Below are 13,885 nucleotides of genomic sequence, written 5' to 3'. Positions count from 1 at the left end.
ATTGGATTGTATATACTAATCGTAATGAATATTTCATATTTTTGTTCTATGTTTTAATGTAAAATAATAATATAAATTCCTTAGAGATATAATATGAGAAATACGAGTCGATCGGTTAGATTTAAGAACGTGTCTTCTCATGGCAAGTAGCCATGAAGAAGCGAAATTAGACGTACAGTTTGCACTTGCGCGCGTCCGCGATACTGGAAAAATAGGCGAGCTGCAATAAAACCAGACACCGGGTACTGAAGTAAAACCGGTTCGTAGAAGGCTTTGGAGAAGGTTCGCTGGCCAAAGAGATATTGACGCCGCTGCGAAGGACAAGATTACGACTATCTGGTTCGCGATTGCGTGAACCTTGTGATTTATGTCAGAATTTACTAAACTGAACCATCCAATTTGATCATGAAACCTTGGTTTCCGGCATCTGTAAATATGTTGAAGATGTCTATTTTAATGTTTGTTTTTAACATCTTTGCTAAAGACTTCTCGCATGTTTGAGGAATTTTACATTATTGCACAGAGATAAATCTCTGTTACTTAAGTTAAGGAATTCGTTCTTGACACAGATTAATATATTACATTGAAAGTATAACGCGCGATACAGTGTTTCTTTTGCGGAGGTGTGCGACAAGGAGTCCGCGGCGCGAGGGTACATGTTTTTATGATCCGATGATAAAGTCTAAATTCCTTGCGGTTAGATACACGTCGTCTTATTTGGCGGATGCGAATACCGTTCTCTAATACGAAATTATTGCGACGATATTACTTGTGGAACGTTGAACCTGAAACGCACGTGGAACGCGGGACGACCGAGTTTCCGATGGCGTCCGTTGAACGTAGCGCGTATCTTCGCGTAAAACCGCAGATGAGCCAACAAACAAAAATTACAGATAAATCAGCGCCGGTCGATGACTACTGACGTAGACGCGGGACCTATCCAGCAAGCCAGCGTCGGACGAAATGCACTTTTATCAGTGGCACAGGTCAACGAACTTGCAAAGGAGGGCTTCACGGTGCAAGCGGGGGTGGAACGGCGAAAGGGGAGCGCGAAGCTCGCGATGATTTCTTACGCCTAATCTTATCGTTGCGCTCCATGACAAATTACACCGACCCGATATCCATCACCTTCGTGCCACGTCGCGTTCTTTTATGCTAGCGCGAAATATTACTGAATGCTTTCACACCTAAAATTGTTATTCTCCGCGTATTTAGCGCGAGGTGATTAGGTGATTAGGAACAACGTTCTTGGGATGGTTGAGAAAATTTATTGTTGCATAAAAATAACTAAGAGGAAAGTTTTTATTGTCTTATATTGAACTTTTTCATATCGTCTTTAGATTTTATATATATATATATATTTAAAGATGTTATTCTGAGCTAGTATTATATAATTGTTTATTTTTATCTGTTTCTTTATTGCAATCCGATAGAATAAGATTTATTTTTATAAAAGTTGACAGTAATGAATGTTTTATGAATGTCACAGATATTTTAGAATAATTAGCATCAAAATTACCTTGTAAACATAGTGTTTACAGGAAATGACGATATAAAATTGATGATAGCAATAAAAAGAAAATTCTAATAAACATGTATAATAAATATATTTATACACGATTTGTATCTCCTGGCAATTTAACCAGTGTTTTAATTTTCATCTTATCATAAATAAATCTTGTTTATATAATCGTACTGCGAAATGATGTTTATGTAAATGAATGTGTGTGTTTAAAAAAGCATAAATGCTCGCTTTTTCTGGCTAGAAATCGATTAATGCAATATGAGAAATTGCCGAGTTAACGCGTTTTTCAGTCTGTTCGTTTTAAAAACTTAATTTGCGTGGCTCGATGTTCCCCGAAGCCAGGATCAAAGCTATACGGATTCGCAATTCGCCATTGGCACGACGCCAAACACGTGCAAGCATCGGGATGGCCACGTGGCCATTTGATGCGGGTTGCTTCTCGAGTTAGTCTAGGAAACGTGGATACACGTGAGTCTGCATTACGAGAAACGCTGAATAATCTGACTTTGTTACATATACACGAAGTTCACGAGTGAATATCGAACGCGTCCATTGGCCAATCGATTATCGAGCCTCACAGTCTCTTGGCTACTTGCTTGTCTACGATATCTGCTATTTGAATGTTTCATATTCAAACTATGTCTCAACTAGGTCCATAATTCTTTCATAATATTTCTAAAGAGAAAATACAAATAGAAAATATAATATTCAGCTAAATATTTTATTGTATTTTTTACCGATAGAAAGATAAAGAAGACAATAAAGTAAATTATTTTGTGCGAGATTGATTTTTTTCTTCAAACGATACTATTTTTTAATATATTACTTCTTCCTCTGCGCAGTTTATATGCGCAGTTTTGGAAAGTAAAATTAATTTTCTTTGACTTTAGTATATGACAGAATAAACGAGATTTCTATTATGATGACTGACGGATAGTTATAGAAGCTATCTTAAAAGTCGGACCAGCGAAATGGAAAACTCGAGGGACACAAAAATAAGTTTTCCTATATGATAAAATGCAATTGACAAGCAACGCGAATTTCAATGAATTGTTTCCGTTACGTGACATCTTTCAATATTTTATATAGACATTTGTAGTACACGATGAAGGTTTCAGAGACGCGATATTGCAAACTCGGCTCACCGAGCATTCATTCGACGCTCATTTCCATGTACCTAACTATATGCTATCCCGAAATTACGTTTTGAGCGGCTCTCAACATTGCAGGCAAAAACATCATCAGGTACCTGGCCTCGATATAACGTTGATTAATGCTGTTTCAGCTCGTGTTACCGCGCGAAACCGCGAATGACCGGACCGGTTGTGACCGCGGCGGCAGCGGCGGCGGCGGCTGCGGCAGGCGTCGGTGGTGTTCCAGTGGTGGGTGCCGGGGGCGGCAGGAGGACTTATACCGAGGAGGAACTGCAGGCCGCCCTCAGGGACATCCAGAGCGGCAAGCTCGGCACGCGGAGGGCAGCGGTAATCTACGGGATACCGCGTAGTACTCTGCGCAACAAGGTCTACAAGCTCGCGATGGAACGCGAAAGGGACGCGTCCCTGACTAGCACCCATTCACACCCTCACGAGCCCGGCGCCCCAGCCACCACCACCACCACCATCACCACCACCACCACCACCACTACTACTACTACAACACCACCAAATACGACCCAAAACGCCTCCGCGACCACTCCGCCCCCGCAAGTGGACGAGGTAGGTTTTGGGGACAGACAATGGAAGATAGCTAGAGATCTAGAGAAGGAGAGAAAGAGAGAGACAGAAAGAAGGAAAGAAAGAAAGAAAGAAAGAAGGAAAGAGAGAGAACAGCGAGAATGGTCGAGATGCAGAGAGCGGGGAGTGGAAACGTGCCACCGACACGTGCCGAAGTCTCGTTGGTCTTTCACGCGTGTCGTAGAAAAGCCGAGGATGCAAATTGGCATAGACAACGGCTGGGGAATCTCGTGAGGGAATGATGCGACGAACCGAAGCGACGCGCGAAGATGCTATATATCGTGTATCTTCTTTTATCTTCGGAGTTTCCGTTATCGATGTCCGATGTTTCTCATCCGGAAACGAGTCGATAGCGCGACAAAATTATTTCGGAGTTGCTGCGTTGACTCGTTTCAAATAACGCGCAATGTCGATGTTGATACCGCCGCGTATTTCATGATCTATTGCGAGTGCCTAATGATAGCTGTTTATATTATTTTGATTTACAAATTACATATCAGATTCATATTGGCGATAAATTACGAGACAAATGTTAGAAAAGTCGAAAAAAGATAAATCAAGCATTTTATCTGATATATTGTTTTGAAAGAGATGTGTCATAATATCTCTGTACGTTAATTATTATATAGCACCAAAAGTGAAAAGAGATATAAAAAGCTGTAAAGATAGGTAGTATCTGATTAGATTTTTATTGAAAAAATTGATATCAGATTGATTAACGATTTTATAAGGGAAACAATTTTTTGTCGTTAGATACATTGATAATGATTATAAATATCTATGAGTTATGTTTTCTATAAGTTTGCACAATATGTATCGATTGAGAAGAAAAATATCCTCAAAGATATCAATTAAAAAGATAAACGATATATAAAGAAATGTTATCTTAGATAATTTTCTCAGAAGTATAAAATTATAATCACGGTAATTTCCAAAGTCATTTATCAATGTTATAGATTATAGAATATTGTCGGGCACTCGAGAAATCTATACGATATCTTACGACTTAAATCGTCCGCGTGCGAGTAATAAGTCTTCATGATTTACGCGGCAAAATAGGCCGATTACCATGCAGAGGAACATGGAAGGGGATGGGAAACCGAACGATGCACGAGGGAAATCTCGTCGGGAAAATTCGCGAATATATACCGTTCATTTGTATCTAAGTGTGGTTTTGGTTAGGAAGAACGAATGAAGCTTCCCCAAAACATACCTCTGGCACGGCGATCGTGGATCTCGCATGGACTGAGTGTCGCTAAACGATACGTTTATAGTCGCCCAATTTATATTCGGTCGACCAGTAATTTCTGTGATTATAGTTTGATGTAGTTTAAAAGTAGCTTCATTAGATTATGATCACATTCTGTTAAATTTTGTATTTATGTATAAAATAATATACACTTTTATTTCGATAAAAATTATTAAATCTCAAATTTTGATATTAAATATAGATAATGTGAATTTTATATATTTTTTCTAATCACTTTATCTTTCTTATTTTGACTTTTATGTTTTTGAAGATATAATTATTAAATTACAAATAATTCATGAAAAAAAAACATAGAAAGAAACATAGAGAAGAGAGAATATTCTTTTTTTAATGTTGCACAATATTGATTAATTAAAGAAAAGTATATAGGAGAAGGATATGTCGACCTGATAAAAGAAGAAGGAGACGAAAACTGTACGTTTGTTCGGTAATTTTATGCTGAAGGAAAGAGACGATAGTCTACGCGGTTCCGTATCGGTCGCCGTGATGCTCCGTAGTGTCCAGTGTTTTCTGCATGGGCTGTTTAACTTTTTTTATCTCACTATTTGTAGTTTAACACACGGCAACTTGGTGTCCGCGAGGTTGCAAGATTCGAGGTAAGTTTTTGGGAAGGTCGTGTCGAGACGAAAGAAAAATTTGTCCGGGCTCGATCTTTCTTTCGTTCTTAAAGGTGCTTATAGTCGCGCCACGGAATTCATAAATGTACGCTTCTGGACCTCGACACTCTGCATCCTCGATGTGTGTCGTGCATACAATCCTCCGCATAGAGACGTCCAATCAAATCATTGTTTTGAAATGGACAGATCACAATTTCAGTGTAAACGTGCCGGTCATCCGTGAAACAATCGCACGATTGAAGATTACGGCAAATTAAACGCGGTGGTTCAATTTAATCCTCATCATCTGATAGTGTCTCTTGCTGATTCTCGATTCTCAATTTGATAACGATTTATTCTTTTTGAGGGCGAGAATTGATTTCAATTAAGTAATCAAAGATGCCAAGGACATTAAAATGTACAAAAACTTTCGATTTATATCAGAAAAGTATATATTGTAAAAAAGTGTTTAGTGTTCTATTCAGAACATAGAATAACATTTTTGAAGGAAAAAAACATTCAGCAAGATTGAAAAAATATTATCATAAAATTGTGTGAAATTAAATTTGAGGCGTTTAATGCGTAATACGAATCGTCTTCTTCGAATCGAGAAAATATCCTGCATTTCGTACTTTTTGTACTTTTCTAAAAATTATAATTGTATCGCACGGTCTGTTGGTTGTAATAGTTGCTACTTAAAATCGTCTGCCGACTAAACTTTGCCTCGGCACGAGCACTAAGAGGCGTTTTTTTACGGTATAACTTGCCGAGCTTACAAGCACGGTCTATGCATGAGAATGGTTAAAGTCATTTTTCGTGCTTACATTTTGTGCGATCGCGTATCGCGCGTTTATATACATAGCAACCATCATAGAAGACTGTTGCTTCACTTTTAGTGCAATGCATGCTCCTTAAACGAGTCCCGAGTGGTATCTCTACACTTGAATTCCGGCGTATCTCGTCGAAATGCACGCCGAAGATAAGCTTTTCTCTACGTGAATTCTGCCCTCTTTTCCTTCTATTGAGAACTAGAAGGGGAAAGGTAGTCGCAATTATTGTCTATTGGCCGACTGTTGAGAGCATTGAGAGCATTTTTCCCGTAAAACATTTGCCGCTGCTTTCGAAAATACCATTTACTGATTAGCAGCTCTCCTGCATGGTGCTTGGCTATTTTACATTTGATGGCGATACATGTACCAAGTGGTTTGTGTAAAGTGACTCAATTGAATATTTTATGTTAAGTATTGAAGGATGAAGAAAGAAAAATAAAGGATAATCTTTAATTTTGTTCTTTGTATAAAGATGATTTGTTTTATTTTGTTTCTTTTTTTTAAGGATAAGTTAAATGTTAAAGTTTATAAAAAAGTTTTAAAGTGATATTTTTAAGATTCTTAAAAAAGATAAAGCTAGCGCATGTGATTCCTTTTACATAAAATCTGTCTGCAACGTACCTCAAAGCTTTAAAGCACCTTTTCCAGCATTACGTTCTTTTCCATTTTGATATTTTTTAAAAATATGCAATGCGGTCACTTTATGGGAAACACTTTGTATATATTTACATGGACAATTAATTTACATCTACACACGATACAAATACACGTACACTTCAGACACACACCTCTCGATGAAGCACTCTCGAACAAGAAGTTGTCATACTTATGAGCAGTAATGGTTACTTAATGACTATCGATAACGAGAAGAGCAATGCTTCTACTCACGTCTTCGGAGACGGGGTGGAAGCTTCTACTTTTATTTTCCTCGAGAGGACAACTTGATTGTAATTTGCAATTTAGATGCTCTTTTATACTTGAAAATATGTAGAAAACGCTAGAAGAGATTTTTTGGAAACAGGTGGACGACAAAGAATTATCCGGTGCAGAAGAGGAGAAGGAAGTCGAGAAGGCCCTGTTGAAGCCTCTGCTGTCATTGGAGGATCTCGTGAGGTTTTCTACACTCGAAGGAACTGGTGGTGATTCTCTCAGAAACTTGTTGCAACGAGGACATGAGACAGGAGCCGAATGGCCGGGATTAGAACACGCGAACATCGGTCCCTATATTCAGAAAATGTTGGCTGCCGCTGCACCATTAGGTAAAATTAATCATCTAAGTTTCCTAAATTACAAAATGATATCGTAAATAGCTTAAAAGCTATTTCATCAGTTAAAGAATTAATTTATTTTTTATTTTTGTCAAAGAATTTTGTCTATCAAAGTTCCGATTACAATTAAATTCTTAATAAGTCAGTTTCATGTTTCTAAAATTTAAAATAATTAATTTTTTTATATTTATTAATGTAGTAATATAAAAATTAACTTGCTGTAAAATAATTTAGCATATTGATATTCGGCATTTGGGTCATTTCCAAGCATTAGTTTATTTTGTCCATTGACTGACTAACCAATCTACGTCAAGAGAGGAAAGCCGAAAAGTGTATTACGCCACAATAGGACTTCTGAAATCGATAGAAGCCAGGCCTTAGTTAATCAGTTCGCCGATATTTTCTCTGCCTTTGAAGACTGCAATTCAATTTGAATAGCTTGCATCTGTATTTGAAATTATGACGTACACTCAAGAGAAACAAAAAATAAATTCAAAATAATCGCGATTTTTGTTGAAGTCATCATTAAATCTGTATTAAAATATTTTCATATTATTTGAAATTTCTACATAGAATTCTAATAGATAGCCTTTCTCACATAAAGTCATAATAATAGTTTCAATTTATACAATTCTCTCTCAGATACTTAAAGAAACAACTGATTCACCTATGTTAATATTTTCAGATGTAAATCTTTCTTTATACTGACATCTCGATAGAATTAATCATTGAGAGATCGGCAATAGGTAGATATATACAGAAAAAAATGCTAAGATTTTAAAAGAGGATTTTATTCTTGTGATTAAATTTATACTAAGTCCCACCTATTTTACCTTTAACAAAGTAATGTATAAACAGACCTGTGGCATATTCATGAGCTCGCTATTATCCTCTATCATTATCGGTAAAAAAGACATTACGGTTGGTTGGCACTGATTTACTTTTTTATTACCAGTATGATATATTATTAGCCACTTTAGAAACAGAAAATTTTTCTAATTAAATTGCTTTGATATATCTACATTTTTATTGTTCATTATTTGACCCTCGATTACTTATTATTGATTAGCTTCACAAGCATGCATAATTTACCAATACCGACAGACATTTATGAATCTCTACTACAAATATGGTAATAATGACGTAGGTATGGACACGCGAGACTATCGCATACCCGAAGTAATGAGGAAGCTGATGAGTGAGGACAAGAGGTTGAACAAGAACGTGAACGGTGATCAGTCACAGTCGCATCACCATCAACACCATCCTCTCGCCGCACATCAGCAGTCACAATCGCAGCAGCAGCAGCGAGGGCCCATGACGAACGACGACTTCAATCCCAATATCGAGGAAGAAGCCAGCGACAGCGCTCAGGGCAGAGCGATATTGAAAATTCCGTCCTACAAGCCCGCCAGCACGCCGGGCTGTTCCAGCAAGAACGGCGAGCCAACTTCCGCCGCATTCGCCCAGAGCTTCGCGGCTGCCGCCTCGAGTCCGGGCCTTCTGGAACGAGCTAGTCCAGCGTTTTCCAGTACCAGCAGCCCCACGAATTCGTTGGTAGGCAAAGCGGTGGCCGTCAATTTCCGCGACGTCATCGCCAAGAGCATCAGCGTCAAGTTCCAAGAGGGTCAAACGCCCAGCGGGGCTGGCATACCGGGCTGCCAACCAGCCGGTGTGGTTCCATCGCAGCAGGCCATGATAACAGACCCGAGTCTGTTCAAGAGGGGTCGGTACACACCTCCACAGCCGCCACAACAACAGCAACAGCAGTCGCCGGCACAGCAATCGCAATCCAAGCAGCAGTCTCAAGAGGCGAACAAATCGAAACCGGGTACTGGCGGTAAGGGCACCAGACCTAAACGCGGAAAATACAGAAACTACGACAGGGATAGTCTTGTCGAAGCGGTACGCGCAGTTCAGCGCGGCGAGATGAGCGTGCATCGTGCTGGCAGCTTTTATGGAGTTCCGCACTCCACCCTTGAGTACAAAGTCAAGGAGCGGCATCTCATGAGGCCGCGCAAGAGGTAAATTTCGATTAGTTGTTTTGATAAAAGAATTGTCCGTCTTATTTTTTTTTTATTGTTTTTTTTTATCTGGAAAGATACAAGCAATCAGTATTATTCGTGAACGATACAATATCTACGTGACAAATCTCAGGATGTCTTGGAATTATATTTTTTACGCCATATGTCGCAAATTATTATAAATGTTATTATATTAAGAGCTAGAAATTTTAATCCGAGTTTTCTTTTCTTCTGCAGGGACCAGAAGCAACCGGACGACAAGTCGAAGGAGACTGCGACGACGGCAGCGGCGGCAGCGGCGGCCGCGGCGATGCGGCCGGGCACTGCTGGCGTCGACAAGAAGCCGCAGCTGAAGCCGCAGAAACCGTTCACACCGCCCGGCGGTATACCCGGTCCGAATGGACTGAAAATGCCTCCGTTCATGGAGGGCATGCCCCACCTGCCATTCGGACCCTTTAACTTCTGGAACCCGACGCCCTTCATGCCCTCCCCCTTTATGGGTGGCGCGCCGAACGTGCCGATCCTTCCGGAACAATATTTCGCATCGCAGAGAATGCGTGGGCTGCAGGAGCAACAACGAAACGCCACGATGGTACAGCAGCAGCATCAGCAACGAGACCGAGATGGAGTTGGCGTATCCGGAACGGCAGACGCGGCCGGAACTTCGAACTCTCGAAGCGCTTCGATGGCGAAGGCGCCGCGCGACATGGTGGAGAGCATTTACGATGGGCCCGGGGCGAACGGCAGTTTCCTGGACAATCTGATCAGGTCGAGCCTTGAGACAGGCATTCCAAGGGACCAGCGGGCGATAGCGGAGGCGAGAAATCAGCAACAGCAATCGTCATCGCAACACCCGGAGACGATGAGTAGCAAGACACTGATCGATCAGCTTTGCAGAAACTCGAGGAGGACCCCGCTGCCGCGGATGGCGCAAGACAGTAGCGAGGACGAAAGTTATCGAGGACCAACGGGCAGGATAGTGCCAGAGAGACCGGAGCGCGTGCCCACGGTTGACCTTAGCCCTTCACCGTCGGAGAGAGGTCGCACGGAAGACGGCAGCGATCGGCTGACGTCACCACCGACACCTCTGTCGATTTCCCGAGCGGGTAGCAGGGACGAGGACAGCACCCGTGACTCGAGGATCGATCGCAGCAGCAGAGAGCGCGAGGTTCACAACGGCGGCCAGGAGGATCGCGACCGGAAGCAGCCTCTGAGTCTGCAACAGCAACAGCAGCAGCAGCAGCAGCAGCAGCAACCACAGCTGAATCACTACCCGGACTTACACAACCTCTACGCCGCGTCAACTGACAAAAAAAGTGCCTGTGATAGTAAGCTTATAGTAGATCATTCGAGCCAGAAGACTCAGCCGCAGCAACAACAAAAGGAATATGCTGCCGTGAGCGGGCTGGTCGTGCAATTGCAGAGGGGCTACAACACCGCGAGCAGCAGATCCGGCGAGCCGACTAACAGCCAGCAGCCGGCGGCGGCGGAGCAGCGCGGCACCGCGCTCAGCATGGAGGACTCCGTAGAGTAGACGAAAGTCAGTATCAGTTATCAGTAAAGTATACAGTTATGAGTACAGTAAACAAATGAAAAGGCCCATATACAGTAAGCCCACATTCCCGCCCAGATCTCTCACACGCACCGAACCCGTGCGTCTTCTCGTTGTTGCGCGCCGCGAACGGGGCTTCCCTTCGCGCTCGCACAATTTTCCCAATCTGACCCGTGTCACGGGCAAGAGGGACGGATTCAGGAAGTAAACAAAATCCTCCTAGCGCCGAATGATCGATTCGAGCACAGGGACGAAGGGAATCCTCAAATACCGTCGCCGACGCCGATTGTACCCTCGATTATCCCTCCCCCCTCCCCCTACACACACACACATCCCTTCACCTTCTCCCCCACGATCTTTCTATTTCGATCGGAAGAAACCTCGAATGTTGCGAGGCAAGTCCAATGCAAGAAGGGGAGAACAAAAAGTGGCGATGCATAAATGCTAAGCACAACCTATACCGTAAACCCACTGCGATTCCGCCAGTTAGCGCATACCCGCCGTACGAACCCGCGTCCGGCTGGCCCACGGCCCCTGGCCAACCTGGTATTAGGCGCGCGTGTAGGAAAACCCTTTCGATTTACGGCGAAAATACATTTCGCACCGGAGTATACCGAGAACGTAATGGATAAAAGACACACGCGACATGTTCATCGTGCCGACTGTTTACACGCGACACGCTTTAGTAGACGCAAGGACCCATTCTGACCGCGTTTCTACGAGCCCGACATTCCACGAGACACTCTCACACACAAATATCTTTCTCTTTCTCTCACACACACACACACGCACACACACACACACACACACATATACACACATACACGTAATATACAAACGAGTACATATACGCGAGTATACAAAAATGGGGAACATAACGAGATATTTAGGCGTTGCGCGCGTGCACATGTCGTTATAGCGGCGTTGCCCGAAATCTTACCTTCAAGCATCGCCGAATCGCATTGCGGATTACGTGTATTTTGCGCCGATGCGAAACCCATTTCTACGATAGACGCGGTGACTCAGAGTCAGATACGAATTCGTCGAGTCCCGCGACCGTCGTGGACTTGATGGTCGAAGGATGCTTGGTCGCAACGTCGTGTGACGCACACGTGGACACATGCAACGTGAAAATGTTAGCCGTTCGATGATTATTATTATGATTATTAATTACTGCAACCACTATCAATCGGTTGACGACGACGAAAAGTCAAACGATGGAACAAAAATGCCGACGCGACAGCATATTTTTTTCCTCTGTGAGTGTAAAATTACCTAATGCAAAAAGAAAAAAAAACTTATTATCTACTATTTAAACACTACTTAACTAAGGAAGCGACATAATTATATAAGGAATAATATATTATATATACATATATTTTTTGGTCATTACGAACGTGTGCGAAGCGAGAACGAGCCAAGGCTTTTGTTGGCGCGCGCAGTTGACGCGTTTTTCTTTTTCACGAGGCGACAATATTTCTATATTCTCGGTTATTTCGAGGCCAGCAGTTTGACGTGAACGCGTCCCACGTTTCGGGCGTGAACGCGGCAAAATGGGAGGAATGCAAAAAAAGTACCGAGATGCGATCTTCGTTGTTGAGAATTGCTTACAAAGTTGCGAGTAATGTTCTTGATCAATATAATGGCACATTCAAGACAAATGTCTACGTTTGTTTATCTATGGAATTCTTTTTTTTTACGTCTATATGTATAACGAGTGTAAAAGATTCTAATTTTTCTAATGTTTTATAATTATAATATTTTTTAAATGAGCATGAAGCATTTCGAGCTTTTTGACACAAAAAAAAAAATAAAAAGAGTTTATTTTAAGAATTTATATGTCAGAAATAGCATTTTAAAATAATATTAAGTTAGAGATCTTTTAGTTGTTGTATATGCAGTTTTAATCCTCTGTTTTACATAGAGAGAGTTTTAAGAAGAAAATAATTTCACAAGTTCTTTTTTTGTCAGCAATTACGGCTACGAAGATCGCGATCTTTCGGCGTCGCGTTATGGAATTAAATCGCGGTCCGAATCCAGATAGAAAGATACGAACTCAAAATCAGAACATGAGATAAGAGGAAAGGATACTGTTGCAGCGCGCGCGCGCCGGCTCTCGATTCGATTTCTCCGACACCGGAAGCGCAGACGTTTTTCTTAAAGCGCGAGACGCCCACTTTTTGATACGAATACAAATTTTCTACTGCGTAGAGGAGAAGAAAAGAAAAAAAAAGAGATAAAAAGAAGCTGCGGTTGCAGCAGCGCGAGCGGAGGCAGTGTTGTATCGTTTCTTCGCAAAGGAAAAGACTTACTAAATCTAGGAATGTTTTAATCTCTGTTTTCGTTTCTCACACATCGCGGTTTCCGCGAGCGATATATATGCATTAGGAACCAGCAGACTCATCGTGACGCGTCGGGACGGATTTTGGGCAGACACTTCGAGCGCGCCTCGATTGTCCGCTGTCGGTTTTGAAGTAACGACGAATATCGAACGAATGACGAACATCGACGTTTCAAGCGACCACACGTCTCTCTCTCATTCGGTTTTCTGTGGATTCACACGGTCATGCACGTCCAGTTATGCTCGCGATTGTGATACAGAAACCATACTCAAGTGTTAAAATAAATTTTATAGGGTAAATTTTTTAATTCGTTATAAAACTTTTTCGAATTTTGACGGAAGTCTGAATTTTTACCAATTGATAATTATCGTAAGAAAGAAATAATTTTAAATGCAAACGTCAATACGTGATTTTTAGTCAAAATTTTGTCTGATAATTTAATTAAGATGATAATTTAATTAGAATAAACGTATTTGTAATCTAGACTTAAAAAAAATATTTTTAATTTCAGGTACGTGTATATTAAAGACAATTCCATTGAAACTGGATAACTTTACTTAGAATTAATATATATTTTCTGAAGGAAATACCCTTATAAAAAAATATTGAAGTTGTATAATTGAAAATTGAAATTTTCTTATATTTCCTAAATAATTTAACGACGTGCGCGACTGGCTTCGCATCACTTTCGGGTAAAATTGAATTTTATAGAGAGATGATCCGCGATTAGTATTAAAATGGTGAT

The 13,885-nt window shown here is 41.2% G+C and overlaps 1 protein-coding gene across 8 annotated transcripts in view; it reads left to right on the top strand.

The window, feature by feature from the left end:
- Positions 1-13,885, top strand: part of Eip93F (Ecdysone-induced protein 93F) — a 161,709-nt gene that overhangs the window by 117,992 nt on the left and 29,832 nt on the right. For 5 of the 8 annotated variants that reach the window (XM_087406090.1, XM_087406101.1, XM_087406076.1 and 2 more), the window contains 4 exons: positions 2,811-3,240; positions 6,976-7,213; positions 8,370-9,246; positions 9,484-12,615. In XM_087406090.1, coding sequence (XP_087262216.1) covers positions 2,811-3,240; positions 6,976-7,213; positions 8,370-9,246; positions 9,484-10,780 — 2,842 coding nt within the window. In that variant the 3' untranslated portion in view covers positions 10,781-12,615. Of the gene's footprint in view, positions 1-2,810; positions 3,241-6,975; positions 7,214-8,369; positions 9,247-9,483; positions 12,616-13,885 lie in introns of those variants that run through there. The other 3 variants (XM_087406083.1, XM_087406086.1, XM_087406081.1) reach the window with 1 other exon arrangement.

This window comes from Acromyrmex echinatior, chromosome 1 (assembly GCF_024713525.1).
Source record: "Acromyrmex echinatior isolate Ae372 chromosome 1, ASM2471352v2, whole genome shotgun sequence".
Lineage (NCBI taxonomy): Eukaryota > Metazoa > Arthropoda > Insecta > Hymenoptera > Formicidae > Acromyrmex > Acromyrmex echinatior.
This window is presented reverse-complemented; position numbering and strand designations above follow the sequence as displayed.